This window comes from Octodon degus, unplaced genomic scaffold, assembly GCF_000260255.1.
Source record: "Octodon degus isolate 3935 unplaced genomic scaffold, OctDeg1.0 scaffold00055, whole genome shotgun sequence".
Lineage (NCBI taxonomy): Eukaryota > Metazoa > Chordata > Mammalia > Rodentia > Octodontidae > Octodon > Octodon degus.
Genome location: NW_004524631.1, coordinates 3997477 through 4020090, shown reverse-complemented (window position 1 = coordinate 4020090; position 22614 = coordinate 3997477). Strand labels below are relative to the sequence as shown.

Sequence of the window (22614 nt, the reverse complement as noted above, 5' to 3'; positions counted from 1 at the left end):
CCCAGTTCCACCAAAATAAATAAATAAATAAATAAATAAATAAATAAATGCTGCAAATTTCAAACATATTCCTGAAGATCAGGTTCTGATTGATTAGGATGCTAAGAATCATTTAGTATTAGCGTATTTTTATGTGAACATAGATAATATGATGATTTGGGTTGTAGGTGGAAATATTTTTCTGGCAGACTGCTAATATGAGTATTCTGTGTGTCTGAGCATGGCAGAGCTTTGCCAGGTTTTTCCCTTTAATTACAGATCTGTTAACAGACCTTGCTGTTTTAGCTTTACTTCATAGAATTTGAAATATTGTAAAAAAATAGAAAGGCATTAAATAGTATATTCTTTTCTTTATAAGAAACTTAAAGTGATTGTAGTATACATAGATAAGTTTAACTGGTATTCTGCTTTGTTTGTTTTGATGCTGAACTTTTTTATTAATACATGTTTGCCACAAGTAACACATGTAATCACATTTCAATTCAGGGAGCGATGACTACTCTCCCAGGTTGTCCAGAGCACTGCTAGGAGATCAAAAGGATCATTGGGGAGCCTGTGCCTAATATTTAGGGTCATTTGCAAGCAGCTCCCTGGCACTGGCTTGCACATGTGCTATGGTTGGGCCACTGGAAGAGGGCAGAGATGTGCTTGGCATGGAGTACTCAGATGCACACACTGATCCTCCTGCCTGTGAGAAAGCGAATTGGCTGCATGATTTCAGAGCAGGTGATCCCTCTGTGGCTACAGGCAGACTCTCCATTGATTGAATTAGGCAGCTCTGGCCCATGGAAATGAGGACAGGAAGGTTAGAAATGGTGTGATTTGTATTAGCTATGTCACTTACAGAATTTTCTTCAGTGTTTTTGTGTAAAGGATGCGATTTCACTGTAGTCGACTGTGTTATGGGGATACTTCCTCTAAGTGTTCTTCACTTGGTTAGTTTTCCCAAACTAGGTTATTAAATTTATTTAAAATGCTTCCTTGATTTCTTATGGGTATTTGTTTGAAACAAATTGCAGTATTACCTTGTTTTCTTCTAGGGAAAAAGAAACAGTGGTTTCAGACAGTGCTTCTTTGGGAGCCAGAAGCACTGCAAGTTGACGAAGCTTTGTCCGGCCATGGGGTACACATTCAGGCTGGCTGCTCGGAATGACATTGGCACCAGGTATGCCGCTTCTTACTGTCTGGGCCTCCTTCCAGGTGCTTGAAGGTGTGAGCAAGCCCGCTGCCTCTGCATTGAGGAAACTCATGCTTTTCAGAGAGGGAAATCCTACTGGGAGGGGAGAAAGCCTCTTTCAGAGTGACTTAGAGTACTCTGTACTCTTGGAAGCTGTGAACCCTACCTTGCCAGCTAGGTGTCTCAGAACCAAGACGAAGGTGGTAGTATGGACTTTGAAAAGAATTCCTCTTGGGGCTTTATTTCCTCAGATCATGTGCCTTTTTCTTTCATCACTTTAGCAAGCTTGTCTTTCATTTGGCTTTTCAGTCTGTAAGTGATTCATGATACAGAGAAAGGGGTGCTGTGGAAGCCATTGCTGTCAAGCCCAGGTTAGATACTCCAGGGACTAGAGAAAATGGGGACTGGCTTGGATACCTTGAGCTTGCCCAAGGCTGCAGGAGAAAGGCAAGAACAGCTGTACTGCCAGGCACCCCTTGATTAAAGTGGCTTTTAAAAAGCCAAGCTGCAGTAATAGAAATCCTTCTTTCATTCCCGCTTGTTGAAATATTAAAGATGGAGCACTTCAGTAGTTCACAAACTTCTTACCAGCCCAAAGAACCTCTTCCCACCTTCACAGAGATTGTGGAACTGCCTCACCCTCACATGGTAGCCATTGCAGTTTTAAGAGTTCCCTGATTGAAAAATTCACAATTACAGAGGCTTCTGTGGTTCAGGAACTTTTCAGTGAGTCAGAAGTACCCTCAAACTTTTGAAACGCAGGACTATATTTATAAATCCTTTTTTATCAACAAACAGTGGATAAAACATACATTGATTTTGAAAACTTTTTGGTAGCTGTGGCACAACTGGAATAAACGTGATACTGGGCTCCTTTTTCTACTCAGTGCTACTGGAGGGAAAATAAATTAAGTATATTGCCCTGTAAGTTGGTATGCTTCCCTAAAATTAGACTACAGAAGAAAATAGTGGAAAGCTGGAGAGAATGTCATCAAAGAATGCTGGCCTGCCTCTGTTTACTGAGTCTGCCAGACCCCCAGCTTTTCACCCCAACTAAATGGGGTTGTGTGTAGCTTCTGTTCCTCTTTTTAAATACAAGGACCCTTCACATACATCTAAACGTGTGTCATGGTGTTCATTCCTCTGCAGTGGTTACAGCCAAGAGGTGGTATGCTACACTTTAGGAAACATCCCTCAGATGCCGTCTGCACCAAGACTCGTGCGAGCTGGTGTCACGTGGATCATGCTGCAGTGGAATAAGCCAGAAGGCTGTTCCCCTGAGGAAGCAATCACCTACACCCTGGAAATTCAGGAGGAGGAAAATGTATGTTTTGCACATTTTTTGCACTGCATGTATTCTATATAAATCAGCATTATCATATACCATCAGGGCACCATGAAATTAGATTAGCTACCTAAGCTCAGAACCAGAGTCTTTAATTTCTACCATCACTGCTGACAGTAACTTGCTCTTCCCCATCTCAGTAAATGGCATCTCATGCTTTTAGTATGGTAAGGGAAAACCCCTTTGAGGAATCCCCTTATATCATCAGTTAGCAGGTCCTCCTAAATGTTCCTTCAGAAATTATCCAGAAAGCTAATCATTTTTAACCATCTCTATAGCTCAGATGTCCTTTTAGAAATCACCTTCACCTCACCCTTGGGTTATCACGGTGGCATCTTCATGTACCCATAACATCACCCTTGGTGTAGTCTGTCTGCTGCATATCGTCTGAATGATCCTTTGAAAGACAAAGATAGTGTCCATCCTCTGCTCGGAATGCCTCCCTTCTTGGCACCTTCCCTGTCTTTCAGAGTGAAGCCAGAGCTTTTCCCTGCCTACATGGTCCTGTGCAGTGGGTTCTCTATCACTGCCCTCATTCCTTCCTCTGCCATTTCCTAGCCGCATGTCTGTCATTCGCCATGTATGCTCTGGCTTCGTGGCCTTTGCAGTTCCTGTGCCCCATGGCTAAAATATCCTTCCAGATACCTTTGACTCCTTTCCCTCATTGTTTTCAGGTCTCCTCTCAGAGGGACCCCTTAGGACAGCACTTGCCAGGCCACTCTGTGAACAGCATCATTGCTGTGCTGATAGAAATGTTCCATAGTTGATGCTACACAGTGAAGTCCCATCTAGACACAGGTGGCTAAAGGCACTTGCAACATGATTATGCACATAGAGGCTGGTTTTCTATTATACTAAACATGAATCTAAAGAGGCAGCCCATGAAGCTATAGAAAGTAGCAGGTCACTAACTCCACTTTATTGCTGTCACAGCACTTAACACTAATTTCCCTGCTCTCTAACTGGGTGTTGGCTTGCTGTGGGCAGCATGTGTGTTCTTGGGCTGAATCCCTAGCGCCTGGAGGGCACCTAATGTGTGGAAGGAGCTCAGTGGTATTTGATGGATGAATGAGTAAGTGAACAGTGGAGACTATTAGCAAATGAATTTTGTGCATTCAGTTTTAGTGGAAAGGCTCACTCTAGTGAAGGATCCTGCCCTGCCCAGTCTAAGCAGTCCTTTCTTTCTTAGCCAGAAGAGGACACTGGATGCCCAGAAAACCTCAGCCACAGCTAATTAATTACCCAGCATAGTACAGCATGACAGGATGATGTCAGTACTTTTTTCATGACAAGTTTATTGTTAAATACATTTTTAAAAAGTACTTACTACTTATAACAATAAAGTTGACCAGACCCAGGAGAGGTTATAAGGTGATGTGGTGAAATACTTATTTAAGGCCTGCATGCTGTCCCCAGCACTGTGGCCTCTGGGCACAACCCTGGGTTCACAGTAGCTGCTGCCCTCTGTCTCATGATGGTGGGAAGAGGTAGTGTAAAGGAATGTTGTGCCCAGGTGTTATAATACTGATGTTTCTTTCTGGCTTTGGCTTTTTAGGATAACCTTTTCCACCCAAAGTACACTGGAGAGGATTTAACTTGTACTGTGAAAAATCTCAAAAGAAGCACACAGTATAAATTCAGGGTGAGTCGATCATTTTGGTGTCTGAATTGCTTGAAAATGAAGTTCTGATGTGTCATCATTTATCATCTCAGATTGACTCTGCAGGTTACAGATATGAAAGTTCACAGCACTTTACCTTCTTAAGTGGCATTTATACTTCAAAGTGAATGTCATCTTCTAATATTAAAGACACTTTTGAGACAGAAAGCTATGCTATAAGTTGCAATAGATTGCTGTACAGCATGGCCAGTGACCTAGCCTGGGGACACCCCAACCAGGTGCTGAGTACACTGGTTGCTCACCAGCATGTGGCTCATTTCTTTTTTGTGTCGTTCCTTTTAACCTGACTTCTGTTTTGCCCTGTATTGTCTCTTTTGCCTATTTATTTTTCCTCGGATTTTTTTGCTGTTCTTTATTACCACCCCATCTCCACTTTGGTCATTAACAGCCACCATGAATGTTACTGTAGGGCTTTGTATCATACCCAGAAAAAGTGAATGCAACTTTGAGATCACTAAGAGAAACAGTGTGCCACTGTGCAGCACCGTCCACGCATCCTAATGGGGCAGGCGTGTGCTTGAGAGATAAGGTTGTCCTCTCATTCCGTCCTTTCTGCTGTAGGGTTAAGGTCAGGCTGGGTAATTTGGTACATGGTGGTGACACAGTAGATATCTGTCAAATTATCAGGTGGAATGTGTGATTGTTTAGAGAAAATATTTTTTTTTAAAAATTCCCTTGGTGGTGGTACTAGCTCCAGGACCATAGCTGCGCTGCGGGCATTTCTCCACAAGGTGGCATTGCCTTACTCAGGACCAGAGAAGTGCGTCTATTCAGCATTTCCCAACCTTTGTTTCCTTCCACGGAACATTACAAAGTAGCTAGTGACCTGCAGATCTTATATATGTCTCTGGAAAGGGTGAACATGTCCTTAGCTGAAAGCCACTCTGTGGATTTGTTAGTAACCAAATACACAGACAATGAGTGATTGTAAAATAAGCTCTGTTAAATCAGTACTTCAGTTTAGATGTGTGTCTGTCTAATCTTGCCATTTTAGAAAGTACTTGTTGATTTAAAAATGCCCGATAATGAAAGTATGTTGGTGGTCTCTTGGTTGTGCTGTAGCTGACTGCTTCTAATATGGAAGGGAAAAGCTGTCCGAGTGAAGTTTTGGTTTGTACAACCAGCCCCGACAGGCCCGGACCTCCCACGAGACCCCTCATTAAAGGACCGGTCACATCCCACGGCTTCAGTGTCAAGTGGGGTATGTTTGCTGCTGCTATTTCTTTTTATGACGGGTTTTTCAAATTTGATTATTTTCAATTACAAGCCAAAGGAAAAAGAAATAAAGCCTTGTTATTTGTATTTGAAATATACATGTGAGAAACATCTGGAGAATACCACAAATTAAAACAAGCAATTCCATGAAAATGTAATTTTAATGCACAATTAAATATTAATGGAAATTTAGATGGACAATTTTAAGAGTATATTATTTATTTAATAATTTTCCTGTTTTACAGATTTTCCTTTTTAAAAATGTATTACTGATTTGAATGTAGTAATTTCTGAATGTGTAATTCATTCTTCAATAGCCTGCTCTAAAAATCTAGCAAAATTTAATAGCATTTTATTTGTAAAATTAATATTGAAAATGAATTTCAAAATTCAGATATAGCTTGATAAATTTTTGTTTTCACATGGTATATAACCACTATTGAACTTCAGGTAGTTTTCATACTGAGGCTTCCCTGGGGTTTGTGGTTATCTGGTAGAAAGAGATTATGGCCGCACAGATTGCTTCAGTGAAATGTCTAGCTGGAAGATTGATAAACAGTTGTCATTGTATGTAAAGTTGTGATAATGCATGTGATTTTCATTAATGTAATAAAAAAAAAAGGCAAAAATGAAAAAAAATAGATACCTAAAAAAATTTACCTGACAGCCAATTAATGTAAGGAAAACTTAAAACATAGACCATTACTGTAACCAGCCATAGAGAAATCGTATTTTAAATTACCTAATAATCTTCAGATAGAATTATTAGGGTCTTTATTTCCCTGGGGGACAAATGCAGTTAAGAGAAACTGACAGTCGGGCTGTGCTTTTTTGGCAGATCATAGAGCTTCTTTCTCAGAAGATCTTAAAAATTCTTTTAATACTGAATGTTTACTTTCATTATTAGGTCTAAGCTATCATATTTTGACTTTAGAATTGTGGCTCTGATTTTCTCTTGCTGCAGTATACATACATTAATGGATATAGGTGAAAGGAGGAGGGAAATAAGTTTCCTAAATGCATGTGTGCAGACTTGTCTCTTTGAAAAATATCTTTCTATCCCCAGTATGACATGCTGGCCCCACCTGGGGCACACTGAGACAGCAGTTGAGACTGGGCATGGTAGCATACCCCTGTAATCCCAGTGCTTGGGAGGCTGAAAACAGGAGGATCACTGCAAGTCTATCTGTGTAGTGAGACCTTGAAGACTCTCTACTAAATACATAAAAAAAAGAAATAAAAAAAGAGAATTATCTTTCATAGAATACAGAGGAGGCATAGTAATGGTAGGGGCTTTCTTGGTAGGGGCAAAGCGATACTACAAGGTGTCTTTCTGCTCAGTTCCCAGGAGGCCATGTACTCAAGGTGCCGCACGGCTCTAATGAGCTACACCTGCTCGCAAACTGTCTGCCTGGTGCAGTTTCCTGTTGGCCCCTAGCTCTGGTTTCACATCAGATTCACCAGCACTACCACTTTTACTTAGTTGTGAACAGATTCACTTCATTTTGAGGCTTTATTAAAAGAGCTGCCTTTGAGGTTCTTAATGTAGACTTATTAACAGAATTCTTAGAATCAACTCATATTTTGAGTTTTAGTCATGTTTCATTAAGTAAACGCTAACTCTTTGACATGTAGCTAGAACTTTGAATAATGTGATAATATTCCATGTCTTGTTTTGTTTTATTTTTCAAGGAAGCAGTTAACTTAATTATCATGTCTTTTTATCAAATCTAGAATTAAGACAGTATAATGTGATATGATTGTGTGTGTTCTAATGATATTTTCCAATAAAATCCAATACCTGCAATTACTAAGAAGTATCTGTTTACTTCCCAGACCCTCCAAAGGATAATGGCGGTTCAGAAATTCTCAAGTATTTGCTGGAGATTACTGATGGAAATTCTGAAGGTGAAGATTTTGGAAATTATTTTATACAAATGCAGTAGCAAGCCTTATTTTTAATGTAGTAAACATCTTTGTAGTAATAGTGAGCAATTGTTAATTTTAATGTTACAGCTATTACAATAAATAAAACTGTAATATTTGCAGTTTGGGGCCGGGGATATAGCTCAGTGGCATAAGCGCCTGCCTGGCAAGTGCAAAATCCTGAGTTCAATCCCTGGTACCACAAAACAAAACAAAATATTTGCAGTTTTCTCTTTCATACATGGCACCAAAAATCACAGTTTACTTGGAAGGTCATTTTTGTCATGTTGTTTCTAGTTTTCATTGTCATGTTTGAAAAACCAGAGGTCCTAGTTAATACAGTAAATAAACTTAAGGCTTTCTTCCTGTTACTTAACCATACCTTTTCCGGGAATTCTCACAAGCAAGAATCAGAAGCATTCACCAAGAAGAGTGTGTTAGGTCAGAAGGGTTCAGTGATCTGTGACTTCCCCGTAAGGGCCAAGCAGCAGGTGGTGCTACGGGCCAGTGGCCAGCTTTATCCATCTCTGTAGCAAGTTTAGACAGTAATTTTCTGTCTTCATTGTGATTTTTGAGTTATATTATGTATCTATTATCACTTAGTATGTGGATTAACATGGGACCATCTTAGAAATTAAATGTCTTTTTAAGTATTCTTAGGTTTTCTTTCTAATAAAATGTGTTAGGCTTTAATAAAGGTGTGGTTTTCAGTGCTTTAAATATGGCACATAATTTCACAACTGTAATATAACTGCTATAATTTTTTTAGCTGATGCATGCATATGATTAAAGAAAGGAATAGATTTGACATTGTAACTTTTATACTGTAAAGGTTATATGTAGCTTGCCTTTTATTTTGTGCCATAAGGGACAGCTGGAATTTTTTGGGTTTTCTATTAGGTCTTATTTTAAGGTGAAAATATGACAGTTTTAGTGGATGGACCCAGCTGTTCTTAACATAAAATCATGTTCTCTCTGTTAGTCTCAGTCAATGTTTTGTATTACAAACCTACAGGGAAGTTGTGTAGATGCCAACAGCTGACTGGGAAAACTTAATTTCTTGCATTTCCTGGCTTTTGTAACTGCTGAAGACAGATCAACACCAGATGCCCTTCTGTCCTCACGTTAACAACTCTGGGTGTGTGATTAATTGAATACCTTCCTGGTTCCTGATTGTGTTCTTAGACAGATCTCTGACCTATAGTGACAGGATGACTATCCTTAATCTTCTGTTTCTTTGGTGGCCCTAGTACATAGAAGGAAGTTCTTTGTATTTTTTGTTTGTTTGTTTCAGTATGGGGGACTGAACTCAGGACCTTGCACTTGCCAGTCAAGGCCTTATTCTACCAGCTATCTCCCTGGCCTGGAAGCTCATTGTAAATCCAATAAGGAGCTGAGGCATTTGTGGAAGTTATTCTAGTAAAATATCACAAAATAAATGTGTTCCCCAAAACAACTTTGTGGAGTCCAGTATTTCATAAAATAGTCAGCTGGAAGCCACATGAGTGGGAGCCACATACAGAAGGCATATGTCCCCACACAGGCTGTAGAGACGTTGTCAGTCCAGGTAGCCCCTGTGCATCGTGCTTACCCCCAAGTAACATGAGCCTCTTGGGGTACCTGGCTGCCAGCACTCCCAAAAAGTGATTGGATAACCTGGGTCACACTAAGTGTCCCATCTTTGATTCAATCACCCTTTTGGTCATTGGTCATTTTTGTCTTTTAAGTAGTACTCCACAGAACCTGCAGGTCTTGACGTAAGGAACTCAGCTTGTCATGGGAGAATTTCCATCACGGTGGCCTCCCATCAGGCAGGAGCAGGGAGAAGCCTTTCAGCAGTCCTCACACTTGCCAGGACCCTTGTGGTGAGAGGCGTCACATACTGTGGCCTCCTCATGCCTCATGAGAGACTTTTCAGAGCTTGGTCAGCACTACCCTGTGGCTCCTGCACTGAATGTCAGACAGTTTCCCATTGCCAAGGCAATGCTGAGAGGTTTAGCCAACTTTACCAACACGCCTTCATGTTATTTTAGGGTTTAACTTTGTGAGAAAATGAAAAGACCGACCCCTTTGATACAGGAAAAAAAAAAAAGTTGATGTTGATTTTCTGTAGTTATAACCTTCACACGTACTGAAGTTCAGGTAGAGCTCTACAGAGTTTGGACTTATCCAGCTGCATCTGGCTCAGGTCTGGCTGCTGTGCTCAGCTCCTTCAGGCTGCGGACCTGGGCTAGGACTGGGTCTGGGGGTTCCCGGAACTCGGCAGAAATTCCTACTGCGCGGGAGGGGTGGGGGAGGTACGGCGGAGTGGTGGGGGGCAGCCCAAGGGGGTGGGAGAGTGTCCGGCCCACGCTGCACCTGGGCTGGGACTGGTCCCACCAGCGCAGGGTAGCAGGAAGCTCTCCACACACTCACCGGACCTGGGCTAGGACTTGATGTTGATTTTCATGGAAACCCCAAGGAGTTTTTTCCTATCAGTAATGGTTGATACTATGACACTTTTATAGACAGTGTAACCTTACACAAGTCTTGTTTTTACAGCCAATCAGTGGGAAGTGGCATACAGTGGATCGGCTACAGAGTACACATTCACCCACTTGAAACCAGGCACTTTGTACAAACTCCGAGCGTGCTGCATCAGTACTGGTGGACACAGTCAGGTTAGTTTGTTTACATATAAAAGTAAATATCTTTGATCAAACTTGGACCAACTGTGTCAGTAACATCACATTAGAGTTGCAATTTAAAAATATATCTTGTTGCTGCAGCCTGTTGTATTGTCACTTCAGAAAACAGAAATAGAGCTTTCTGAAATTTTTTATGTAAGACCTCAAAGGGATATAGGGGAAATATGATGTTTCTGAGTTCATGTTCCCCAAAGTCAAAGAATGAATTCTAGGGAACCAGAGAGGTTAAAAGTAGGAAATATTTATTGAGACACAGCTCCTGAGAGGCACAAGAGCAGACCAGCATGGGTTGCCAACAAGCCCATTTATTTTTCTTTTATTATTTTTTAAATTTTTTTTTTGTGGAACCTGGGATTGAACTCAGGCCCTTGAGCTTGCCAGGCAAGCACTTATTCTACTAAGGGTCTACAAGACGTTCAGTGTCTCACTACTAGATCGGACTTGTAGTGATCCACCTGTTTACAGCCTTCCAAGAGCTGGGATTACAGACGTGCACCACTGCACCCAGTCTCAATTGCTGTCTCAGCACACCCCAGGGTGGGGCCGGCATGGCAAGTCCCTGGGATTGAACCCCTAGCCCCATCCGCTGAGCTATTTGGCTGGTCCTAGCCCACTTCTTAAAGGAAGTTTTAACTTTGTGAGAGCAAAAGTTAAACCCTAGAGCAAAATTATGAAGTGGATACAAAATTTTGAAGTAGGTATAGTGTGGAAGGAGCCTATGACTGATCAATAGGGTTACAAGTGTAGCTGTTGGGGTAATGTGGATCCAGTGGAGAAGCAGGTCATGTAGCAAGTGCACATGGAAAGAACAAAGAACTTTTCATGAAGTGACAGCCTTGAGGGTCTTGGTCACCCATGAAGGTGACTGATGTCTACCCAGACTATTGGACACTTGTCCCTTGGTGCGGTGTGCAGGCCTAGTCATTCCATCTTTGTCTTCAAGCTTGGCCTCCAACAGATGTGCTTCCGGCCATATTTGTAACACATTTTCCTCTTTTGAATTAAGTCTGCCTAGCCCTCTCTGACTGCCTATAGTATTTCTGCCTAACTCAGCTATCTGTAACACTTTCAAGGTCAGAAAATACAGGCCCAAATGAGTCTTGGCTGAGTTGTGATACCTTCAGATACTTTCATCACTATTTCTCAGGAAACTTTGGCATAATCATCTGTGTCGGTTGAAAACTGTCTGGAATTTGCATTAACTAAATAAGGGAATTGTCAGTTAGCTTAATGAAAAAAGGAATACGGAATTTAGAGTCAGCAAGATAAGACCCGCACAAACCTATTAACTTTGAGAATTTAAGATGTGCTTTCCTTGAAGTCTTGTACTGCCACCTGCTGGGAACTTGTCAGAAAAACCATGGAAATCTGGGATGCCTGAGCTGATGGCCCCTCCTGCCCCTTGAGGCACCCAGTGTGCACAGCTGTAGGCAGTGGTCATTCTCTTGCCTATCACCTTATGGCCAAGATCAGCTCGAGTGACATGTCAGGAGTCTTAGTTTTGGTCACATACTGTTCTCCTAAGTTCAGGATAACCTCATAAATACACATGCCGCACTCTAGAAATAACATAATTGTTGTCTAACTGGCTTTAACTTACATTCTGAAGGGTGGTTGAGAAGCATGATGGTACAAAGATGTTTTCCATGTAGATATTTATGCAATGATTTGAAACCACTACTATGTACAGAGAGAAGAGGGATATACTGGGTTGGTTAGTCAGGAGAATTCCTACTATTTGAAAGCCTGTTTTTCCCTGTCACCCTACCTCTAATAGATTCCTGCATTGATCTCCACTGCCCCTCCACCCACTGCAAAGAGCAGTGCTGTGACGTCCAGATTGCCCACATAGATAGATGTCCTATTGAAGAAGGTCCAGTTAAAACATGGTTTTGTGGTGCTAGAGTTCTCTGGAATGCCTCCCAGGGAGGAATGTATCCAAGTATCAGCACGTATATCCTGGGTATAATTGGCCACATGACGTGGCACCATGCCTGTACTGCTAGAATGTATAGAGGTCATATCCTGTACCACTTCTCAAGAAAAGATTCAATTTGGTTGAGATGCATAGCTCTGTTTACAATGTTTACTATGTCAATAAGAGGGCCAGCTTTCATACCACCTGGCTTAGAGAGCCAGATCCTGCAAAAAGAAGACACACTTGTGTTAGCATTATCAGAACCTGTTGGTTAATGTCAGACCTTGTTGGCTGATACTGACTTTATTTGCTTCTCTGCTCTATCTGAATAGTTGGCCATTTATGGAACCATTCTAAAATTTCAAACAGCTGTTGCTTTTTGTTCTGTTATACTTATAAAGGGTCTCTCTAATTTTGATGTCAAGGAAGGTTAGAGTGTGCTCAGAATATATAATGTGTGTACACACTACCCTGACTTGAAAAAGAAACATTCATATTTTAACCATTTCATGTATGATATAAATCCACATTTAAAACACAGACACCCGTACAGCAATTAACCACTAAGAAGAATATATGCAGTGTATTATTTGTTGAAACTGTCCTTCCGATATGATTTGAAACTGTCTCATTGCTATCTGTTTGTCAATAAAACTTTGAAAAAAAAAAAATAAATTGCAACTCAAAAAAAAAAAAAAAACCACAGACACCCATATGTAAATCTTACTGCAAAAAATCCTCCAGTATTATGTACACCATCAACGTGTACCTTCCTTTTGGTCACATTTATAGTTGTGCAGTAGAATTAACCGGCTACTTTGGAGTCCAGTAAAGTCACAGTAACTAAGAAATGTTTCTCTCTGGTGTTTATCCTACAGTGTTCCGAAAGTCTCCCTGTTCGCACGCTAAGCATCGCACCGGGTCAGTGTCGGCCACCACGGGTTTTGGGTAGACCAAAGCACAAAGAAGTCCGTTTAGAGTGGGGTGAGTGGATAGACCTTGACATTGACGTCCCCCATCTGGACAGTGGAAGAGTAATGCTGAATGCTGTGTAATTAAGTTTCAAGGCTTCCCTTTGAAACAGAGAGAGAGAGAGAGAGAGAGAGAGAGAGAGAGAGAGAGAGAGAGAGAGAGAGAGAGAGAGCTGAAGATGTCCATATTGTTCTTAGCATGTATTGGCTTGCATTTCTGTCATCCCCTCCCTATCCTTGTTATTGCTTGTGCCCCTGTTCTTTTTTTGTCTTTTTGACACAGGGTTTCACTAGTAGTTCAGGCTGGCTTCAACACATGTTGTATCTGAGGCTGCCCTTGAATTCTCAGCAGTCCTCCTGTTTTCACCTTCAGAGTGCTGGGATTACAGATGTGTGCCAGTGCCCTATTCTTGACAGCCATACACATACACTGTTTGCCCTGTACCCTGCTGAGCTGCTTTTCTAGGGAGCATTCCAGAAAAGCTTATCTTTTTCAGGAACTTTTCAATTTGGTTTATAAAGAAAACTGTGTTCTCCTTAGAGATTAAACCAAGAAATGGTTCCCTCGCTAACATTGAAGTTTTCCTTTTCTGTTTGTAATAGTCTGTGTTGATTTGTCACATGTGAGTTCTGGTATTTTTAGTAGCATTTACTTTAGTTATACTTGTATTTTCTGTTGGACCAGCAGTTTACAACATACAAGCTGTGAGTGTAAATGTGTAGAACTATTTTTTCCTGCAACTTATGTCTAAAATGTAATAAAATATTGTGCCAATGTAGGATCTTGTGTCTCGATTACCATGACCTCTAGTGTCAAGTGAAAGCACTTTTCTTCTTGTAAAGAATTTTGCTTGAACGGCTGGGAAGATGGCTCAGTAGAATAAACGCTTCCCTGGCAAGCGCAAGGGTCTGAGTTCAATCTCCAGTTCTGCCAAAAAAAAAAGGGAAGAAAGAAAAATTTTTGCCTGATGTATCTATTAGTTTGGAATTACCTTATTTATACAGTTAAATATACTTAAATCCACTTGCTTTGGATAGTAGATTTAACATCTTTTAGGAAATGTTTTATTTTATTGAGGGGTGATTTTGTTCCATAAGGGACATTTGGGGACAGGCCACCTATATGATATTTTGCAAAAATTGAGTGTGATGTGGTCAACTAGAAGTGGCACAGAAATGTGCTAAGATGAATGTTCCTCATCTGCAGATGTTCCTACGTCAGAAAGTGGTTGTGAGGTCTCAGAGTACAGTGTGGAGATGACCGAACCTGAGGACGTAGCTTCAGAAGTGTACCATGGGTCGGAGCTGGAGTGCACTGTGGGCAACCTGCTTCCGGGAACCATGTATCGCTTCAGAGTGAGGGCGCTGAACGATGGAGGGGTGAGTGTAAGGCTCAAGGCCAGAGCCAGGAGCAGCATACCAAGTTCAAGCTCTTCTGTTTTTACCTTCCCATACTATCCAACCCTAACAGCTGTTAAAGATCGGTGTATAGTGTCTTATCTCGAAATTGATATTCCTATGATTTCACTAGACTCACGTGAGAAATCTTGTTTCTCTTGTCTTCATAATGATATTAAAGAGGATATTGCTCTGTGCATACTTTTATTACTTTTTGGAGAAGTCTATCTTATTCTCTTATTCTCAGTTGTGACAAATTGGAGCTACACTGTCATTCTAATAGAAGTGCTGTACCTTATTATCCATGTGAACTAGCACTGTTTAGGCCAGTTTTTAAGGCAAGTAGAGTAGAAGCTAGGAGGGCCACCTTACTTGTTGTTGTTTTTTTTTTTTTTTTTTTTTTTTTTTTTTTGCCAGAACTGGGGATTGAACTCAGGCCCTTGTGCTTGCCAGGGAAGCGCTTATTCCACTGAGCCATCTCCCCGGCCCCCCATACTTGGTTTTTAAATTTCTTTTCAAATGAAAACTGGAACTCCCTAGTCCTTCCTTTTACTGATGTATGTGAAGTTTTCCAAGTGGTCTAGCAGAAAATTAGAGTGTGTATATCTATATCATACCCATAAAGGTGTTGTTCTTTTTTCTTTGAAGTTACCGAATGATGTGAATTTTGAAAAATATTCACAGGAAGAAGAATATGACATATGATGCAGACTGTAGGGGATTTAGTTGTGTCAAAGATGGGCAGAATCATAAAGGGCAGAAAAGTATGGTGGGTAAAGCCCTCCCCCAAAGTACCAGTAGTTCATATTGATAACCTCCTTGTAATTAGATTTCATTAACTGGTTTAATTCTTGTTGAAAAATAATAAAGCCCTATTGGCAGTGATGCAACAGGCAAAGGACTTTTTTCTGGTATTGAGTAGTCCTAGGTAAACCTTTCCTAAGTGAAATGTTTGGCTCTAGTTCCCTGTGAGCCACAGCTGGACATGAAAGTCTGTCTTCTGAAATAGGATCTCCCATTTGAACAGGATCTGGATTTCTTTTAATTCCCACTAGAAGAGAATTTCAAACACAGCACAGATATTTGAGTGAAAAGTCTAAACATGAAAGCTGTGTTAGTGAGAAGATAAGGAAGCCTGTGTACTCAGGCTTATGATTATGTAAGCAGACAGAAAGTGGGTGGGTGCCATCACGGTGTGGCAGAGATTTCATGTCTTTGTTGTTTGCCATTTCCATCAACCATCAGGGTCTCTGCCTTGTTGTTTGCCATTTCCATCAACCATCAGGGTCTCTGCCTTAACAGCCCAGTGAGTGCTTCTGGTGAGAAGAGCAGAGAAGAATCTGCTTTTGCTCTTCCTTGTTAGAGGTCCCAGAGAAACAGGAAACTACCAAAGAAGCACTTATTTGTATTTGTATTTGAAAGGATGCCCCTCCAAGGCATCTCTCATGCAGCCTTTGACTTGGCTTTGTGCAATACCCCCATAGAGCGCCTGTCCTGTGATCAGCAGTCAGGCTGATCTGAGCCCTGCTCTCCCCTTTCTCTAATTCGCTGTATAAAGAAATTATCTTCCACTTCACTTTATTCCTGTTGGATTGGAAGGTAAACATACATCTTGGTAATCCCGTGGGGTCCATTCCAGAGTTTCTCTCCACTCTCTAGTACCTTTGCAAGTTATATTGGAAAATGGGAGTTGTTTGGTTTGTTTGCATTGTCTCAGACATTATTGCGCTGGAAATTATTTCAGGCTTTGCACCGACTCTGAATTCCCACGTATTTCACTACTGGAGGTTATGGCCTTGTCACACTGTGTCCAGTCCTAGCAGCGCTGGGCCCTAAGAGTGTGGTCACTGAGGGCAGCATGAAAACGATGCATGCCACCTCTGCTGTAGAACAGCTGGGATGCAGGGACTGTGCTGTGGGATGTTACAGGAACATCAGCCCTCATAACGGGAAATACCAGTAACCAGAAGAAATACCCAGAATTTGATAACTAACAATTCCAAGTCTGTTTTTATTCATTTAAAATTAAACTGCAGTATGTATCTGACTTACTTTTCTTGGATATCCTCTGAGAAATATGAAAGCAAAATCCTGTATTTTGTCAAGAATTTTGCTTCTGTTTTCACAAAGGAAAAATGTTTACTAAGGCAACTTTATGATCCTTTTGAATTCAAAAATTAGACATGTACAGTAGACTTTTACCTCTCAGAAATCTCCATATTAGGGGAGAACCTTATACACATTCAAGTGAAAATAAAAACCACTAGGCAATTTTTTTTTTATTTTACCATATTTTTTGGTTGAGTTGTTTTTTAGGGGAGGTCTGTTTTTTTGTTTTTGGTGCCTAGGACTGAACCCAAGGCTTCCAGCTTGCTAGGCAAGCATTCTGCCGCTGAGCCAAATCCCCAGGCCCTGCTAGGCCCTATTTTTATAATCATTTACATACACGACATTAGCCTAAGCTTGATTTAGTTACCAGCTTTTGTATGCAAATATACGAGCAAACGTATGCTCATATGTGTTCTTCTTTTTCAGTATGGTCCATATTCTGATGTGTCTGAAATCACCACTGCCACAGGGCCTCCTGGACAGTGCAAAGCCCCTAGCGTTTCTTTCACACCTGATGGATGTGTCCTAGTGAGCTGGGAGGTGAGTTAGATGCACCAATTTCTCTTGCTTCTGCTTTACCCTAAATGTAGATGGAGCAGTCTACAAACCCAAAATATGTGTGTACATGATTTCTTTGCTCTGTATATAGTAATCTCTGCTGACAGGTATTACACTCAGAATTGGAAAATGATCAGAATTAAGAGGAAATCAGGGGTCTCTTTCCTGTCCTTGTTTTAGATTTGAAATGTCCCAGCACATGGTGGTTCCATCTTGAGTTGAGGTAGTGGAACACGGATGTGGTAGTTTCCTCATTGGTGGTGTTAAGTGCCTTACTTTCTACTCCTCAGAGTCCTGAAAGCTCAGGAGTGGACATCTCAGAGTACAGGCTGGAATGGGGAGAAGATGCAGAATCCTTAGAGCTCGTTTATCATGGGACAGACACCTGCTTTGAGATGAGAGCTCTGCTGCCTGCTGCAGAGTATTGCTGTAGACTGCAGGTAGGTTGTGGCCCAGTGTTGCTTACATAGACAGGGGTTCTAGCGGGGTACTTGAAGAAACTACGTCAAGGGCTATCGGGAGGATGGCAAGGAAAAGAGTCCTTTAAAAATAAACTGTGGTTGTTTGGGTAATTTATGGTTACCTTGTGCTTCTCTAGGAGATCCTAACTCATAAGAGCAAAACCAGATTCTTCTCTTCTCACTAAAGTTGCCTGTTCACTGAATGAATGACTGAGTACTCGAGCAAGGTGGCTCAGCTCCTTAGGAAAGATGCCATCTCATTCTCTGAGATGTGTACCTCAGTGGGAAAACCCCTTGGTGCTGACAGAACACAGAAATTCCATATACCATGAGTTGCAGCCCAGACCAACTATTGGAGTAATGTGAACTCAGTTACTTGACCCCAGCCCCAGTGGCCATGTTCAAAGCTACCTTACATTTGAGAGTGAACTTCGCATGACCTCAGGAACGATGGTGTTTAGTTAGTATAACCCCTAGAATCACAGGAATCATGGGCTTGTCTTCACTTCATTCACTTGGATAGATGATTTTTTTCCTCCTTTTTAAAGCCTTAATATCTTGAGAAGATAGTGTTTTCCATCTCTCTCTCTTTTTTTTTAATTTGTTCAGAATCAAAGGATGATCAGGAGCAGATAAATCAGATGTGGTTGTTGACCTTGAAGAATTGTAACTTGACACATACTTAATTTGAATAGAAAAGAATAAGGTGCCAGATGTAGCTTGCCGCCTGACTGAAGTCATGGGTCAAAATGCTTTTAGAAGTACACCCAGCATCTCTGGCCTCTTTGGAGAAAATACTCCCTGAATAAATTAACTTTCCAGGCCAACTGAAGCTTCTTTGTTAATTCTGAAGCCTGCTTTATCTTAACCATTTTTGATTAAATTTTTGGTTGCATACCATCCTTTCTTTTCTAGTGGAGCACCTGGGTTATAATAAACTGTTAGTGAGGCAGTGTTGGAGCACATTATCTGATCATTATAACAGTCGCGTGAGCCACTGGGAAGAAGCAGAATGCTGTGCCATATCTTGTTTTGGGAGCAAGGCTGGATATAAATAAAGAACTATCTGCCACTGTTTTAAAGAGCTTTACTCTGTGATGCTTTAAGTTTTGATGTCTTTTTTTTTTGTTTGTTTGTTTTGTTTTTGTTTTTGTTTTTGTTTAATCCTTCTGCCTCAGCCTTCTAAGTGCTGGGATGCCAGGCATGTTTTAATATGTTCGTGTGCTTTCCCTCCTTTCAGGTTGTGTGTTGTCACTTAGCACTGACTTCCCTGAACTGGGTTTTAAAAGATGGGATGATAAGAATAGGAATAGAAAATATTTTTAATTGTCTCTTCTTGCCAGGCTCTATGAAGGAGGTAGTACTTCGGTTAAGACCACCATTCGATCCCAAAGTAGAACTGCCAGCCAAAGGGTCTTCTCAGTCTACCTGTCATTGGCTCATTATTCACAAAGCACATAGGGATGCTTTCATTTGGCATTACTATCAAGTCAGGCTAACTCCAAATAAAATCAAGTTATACCTCAATATTTGTCACCTAAAATAATTGTCATTTTAACATCTATGTTTTGTTTTATAAGAATTGAATGAATTATTTCTTGTTTTACTTGGGAACTACTGAAGTTTAACATTCTTCTTAGGAAGATTTAAATCAAAAAGTAGCAAAGTAATTCTGTCCACGTGAGGCACATTGTGTATTATAGTCGTATCAAAAGATAGTTTTAAAATTATATTCCTTGAAAATGTTAATATGAAGTGGTATAGATCAAGAAGATATTTTCCATACAGCCAGGCCTATAAAAGAAAATAAGGTGTTGAATAGAATCCTGGAATAGAAAAAGAACATTACTCCAAAAATTGGTGAGATTTGTGTCAGGTCCGTATGTAGTTAATAGCGTTGTCCCAATGCTAACCCCTTGGGTTTGATCATGGTTCTGTGGTGCATAAAGTATGCCTGTTGGGGAAAGCATGGTGAGACGTACGCAGATACTTCTCTACTGTTGGAACTTTTCTGTAAGCCTCAAATTATTTTAGCCTAAAAAGTGTTCATAAAAATAGCACAGATTATGTTTGGTCCATTATCTTCTCAGTGGGAAGAAGTGAAACACATTTGCTGCCCACCACTCCACCAGGTTTTTACCTGTCCACTAGCTTAATCTGTACAGATCTTCAGTGAAGCTGGAGTGGTGGTCCCCATCTGACAGCTGAGCTAACTGGCACAAAGAATAAATTGTGTTAAGATTCCCCAGTTGCTAAACGAGAGAATCAAGATGTAAACTCAATTCCAACTCTGTATTTCCTTTGCTTCTATTGGTGTCTAATACCTGACACCAGAGTTAAAGGAGAGTTTATTTAGCTCACAGGTTTTAGAGGTTTCAGTCCATAGTTGGCTGGCTCCAAGATGGCTTTACAGAGCAGAGCATTTTATGGCAGTCTGAGAGAGCAAAAGAGACAGGCAGACAGACAGACAGAGACAGAGACAGAGACAGAGACAGAGAGAAGATCAAAAGGAAGTTGACAAGTAAGCAACACACAAAGTAGGAGGAAAAACAAGAGCTTGGGTCCTGGAGCAGGTGGCTGTGCAGTAAAATCAGATGGGGAAAACTTGTTTCCGACAAGCATTTATCATTCACCTGGAAAAGAACAGATACATTTTTTAAAATCTCCTATTGGAGTCCTAGGGCCACACTAGCCTTAAAACTCAGATGAACGCAGTTCCAGCTCCAGCTTTGCTTGCAAATCTGACACCTAAAATCATTTAGTCTGATGCTGAGTTGCCTTCTCTGTAAAAGGCAGATAAGAATGCTTGCCATTATTTACTGTCTACTTCTGGGGTTATCATGAAGACCAAATGGTGTGTTACAGAAGCTCAAGGGGGCCATACAAATGCAGTGTTGTTTTAATGTTAATTTTTATAAGTGATGATTGCTGTGTTATCTTTTACTTTATTAACAGAAAAGGATGTGATTGGCACATGTTGGGAAGTGGTAATTAGATGAAAGTGAATATTTTTGAGATTTATGTCCACTTGTATGTTTAGCGATAAAAACACTAGGTTATCCTGCATTAGAATGTACCCATGGTGCAATGAGCCCTTCATCTCACTGTCCCTTTTTTTAGGCCTTCAATCAAGCAGGAGCAGGGCCATACAGTGAGCTTGTGCTTTGCCAGACACCAGCATCTGCCCCTGACCCCATCTCCACCCTCTGTGTCCTGGAGGAAGAGCCCCTCGCTGCCTGCCCTGACTCACCCTCTGTGTGCCTTGTCCTGAGCTGGGAAGAGCCGTGCAATAATGGGTCAGAAATCTTCGCTTACAACATTGATCTTGGAGACAGCAGCATTACCGTGGGCAGCACCACCACCCACGCAGTGAAAGATCTCCTTCCAGAAACCACATACCGGTGAGTGCAGCTGCCACACCAGCGCTACAGCTACAGTAGAGCACTGGACCTTGTGAGCAGCCAGAGGCATGGGGTCACCCAGTGCCATGCCTCCCTAGCCCCAGCCTCCGCATCCTGTGACAGGAGCAGTGTTGCAGCTTGTGTTCGCTGTGCAGTCCTCTGTGTTTGTGAATAACTGCTTTTAGAATGTTTCCTTTGTACTTTGTCAAGTCTTTCTATCCCCTTAATCAATTCAGTTGACCCTGGACTTCCTGTAGAGCAGTAGTCCCTGGTCCAGCAGCTTTGGCATTGCCCAGAAGTTTATTAAAATACTGATTATCAAGCCCACCCACAGCTACCTGATCAGAAATTGTAGAGATTGAATGTAAATGTATGAAAAACACTGCCCTGGAGCAGTGATTCTTAAATGTCAGCATATGTTAGTTGCTTAGAAAGTCCTTGTGAAATACTAGTGTCTGAGGCCCACTCCCTAGACAGGTTTCACCAGGCCAACGCAGGCTGTGTCACAATATCTGTTGTCTTATGTAATTGCTCACAATGCAAACTCATTTCAGTGGCATGGGTTTTCTGTACCCTCCTCCATCTCCAGATAGCTTCAGCTTTTTGATAACCACTATGGGTTGTGTGTAGACCTCTAGGTCAGTGAAGAGTAGCACTGTCACCTCTGCTGTTCTCTACCTGTGCAATTAGTAAGGTTGCCTATGATTACTTTTTTGGGCAGTGTTGTATATTCAACTCATACTAAGCTAGGAAACAACTAAGACCTTGTTAGGCTCCTTTTTGTAAAGTAAAAAGCTGATAAAAATAACATGAGATTCTTTACTGTCTGATATGCACTGTGTTAAGTGTAAGGGAATCATAAATCATTTCGCTGTAAGATGAGGGAAGTTTTATTGGGAGATTCACGCTGAACAGTTCAGAAATTAACAGGCTGGAGTTAGCCATGACTTTGATTCCTCACTTCTTGTCTCTGTGACATTTAGCAAATTATTTAAGCCCCTTGTTCCTCAATCTCCTAAAATATAAAATGGGAAAACCAGTTGTAAGCGTGAGTGAGTTGATGTGTATGCGCATTGAAAAAATTTCAGGTACCTCTGCTGGGATCTGATACATGAACATGCAGTAAGTATATCATTCATGTTTCTGGAGAACAAATGAGCAGAGAAGAAGGTTGGCCCACCTCTGGAAATCTGGCATAACCCAGTAAGCAGAAAGACCTGGAAGGTTTATCTATGAGGAAGCAAGCTAAGTGCTAGAGAACAGCTGGTGGCACCAGGGGGCCCAGGGCCAGCTCACTTCCTCCTGGGAAGCTTCTCCGATGCACCCTTCCCCTGCAGAGGACTTTGCAGTGTTGAGGCGTCTCCCTCAGTAGTGTCTGCTGATTGCTGCCTTAGTTCTGCTGCTCTTAGATGATGAGAAAGTGGCCTGCAGTGCAGCACTGGAAACCTCCAGCCTTGCTGCTTGGGACTCCCCTCCAGGCTTCTGCTGGGGCTCTTTGCCTCAGTTTCCTCACCCCATGTTCATGGCACCATGATGTGGTGTGAGTCATCATGATGAGGAAAGTGGCTTTTCCCAGCGAGGACAATTCATTTTGAAGGTTGTTCTCCTTTTAATTATTTAATGTTGGAAATTTAACTGTGTGTATGTAGAGTGAATAATAGAGAGCTATGATCTCCTGGTGCAGGAATGTAATTGCATTTAACTTAGCTTAATGATGGATTTTCACAAAACTTACAAAGATATGCCTCTTAATTTGATTTACTTAAT

At 41.3% G+C, this 22614-nt stretch overlaps 1 protein-coding gene across 4 annotated transcripts in view; it reads left to right on the top strand.

Annotated features, from left to right (window-relative positions):
- The window catches only part of Fndc3b (fibronectin type III domain containing 3B), a 337533-nt gene that overhangs the window by 279306 nt on the left and 35613 nt on the right, over positions 1-22614 (top strand). For all 4 annotated transcript variants that reach the window (XM_023717769.1, XM_023717770.1, XM_023717771.1 and 1 more), the window contains exons 12-22: positions 1041-1165; positions 2327-2501; positions 4078-4164; positions 5266-5404; positions 7255-7326; positions 9886-10004; positions 12828-12933; positions 14128-14300; positions 16854-16967; positions 17276-17425; positions 20567-20847. In XM_023717769.1, coding sequence (XP_023573537.1) covers positions 1041-1165; positions 2327-2501; positions 4078-4164; positions 5266-5404; positions 7255-7326; positions 9886-10004; positions 12828-12933; positions 14128-14300; positions 16854-16967; positions 17276-17425; positions 20567-20847 — 1541 coding nt within the window. The remainder of the gene's footprint in view (positions 1-1040; positions 1166-2326; positions 2502-4077; positions 4165-5265; positions 5405-7254; positions 7327-9885; positions 10005-12827; positions 12934-14127; positions 14301-16853; positions 16968-17275; positions 17426-20566; positions 20848-22614) is intronic.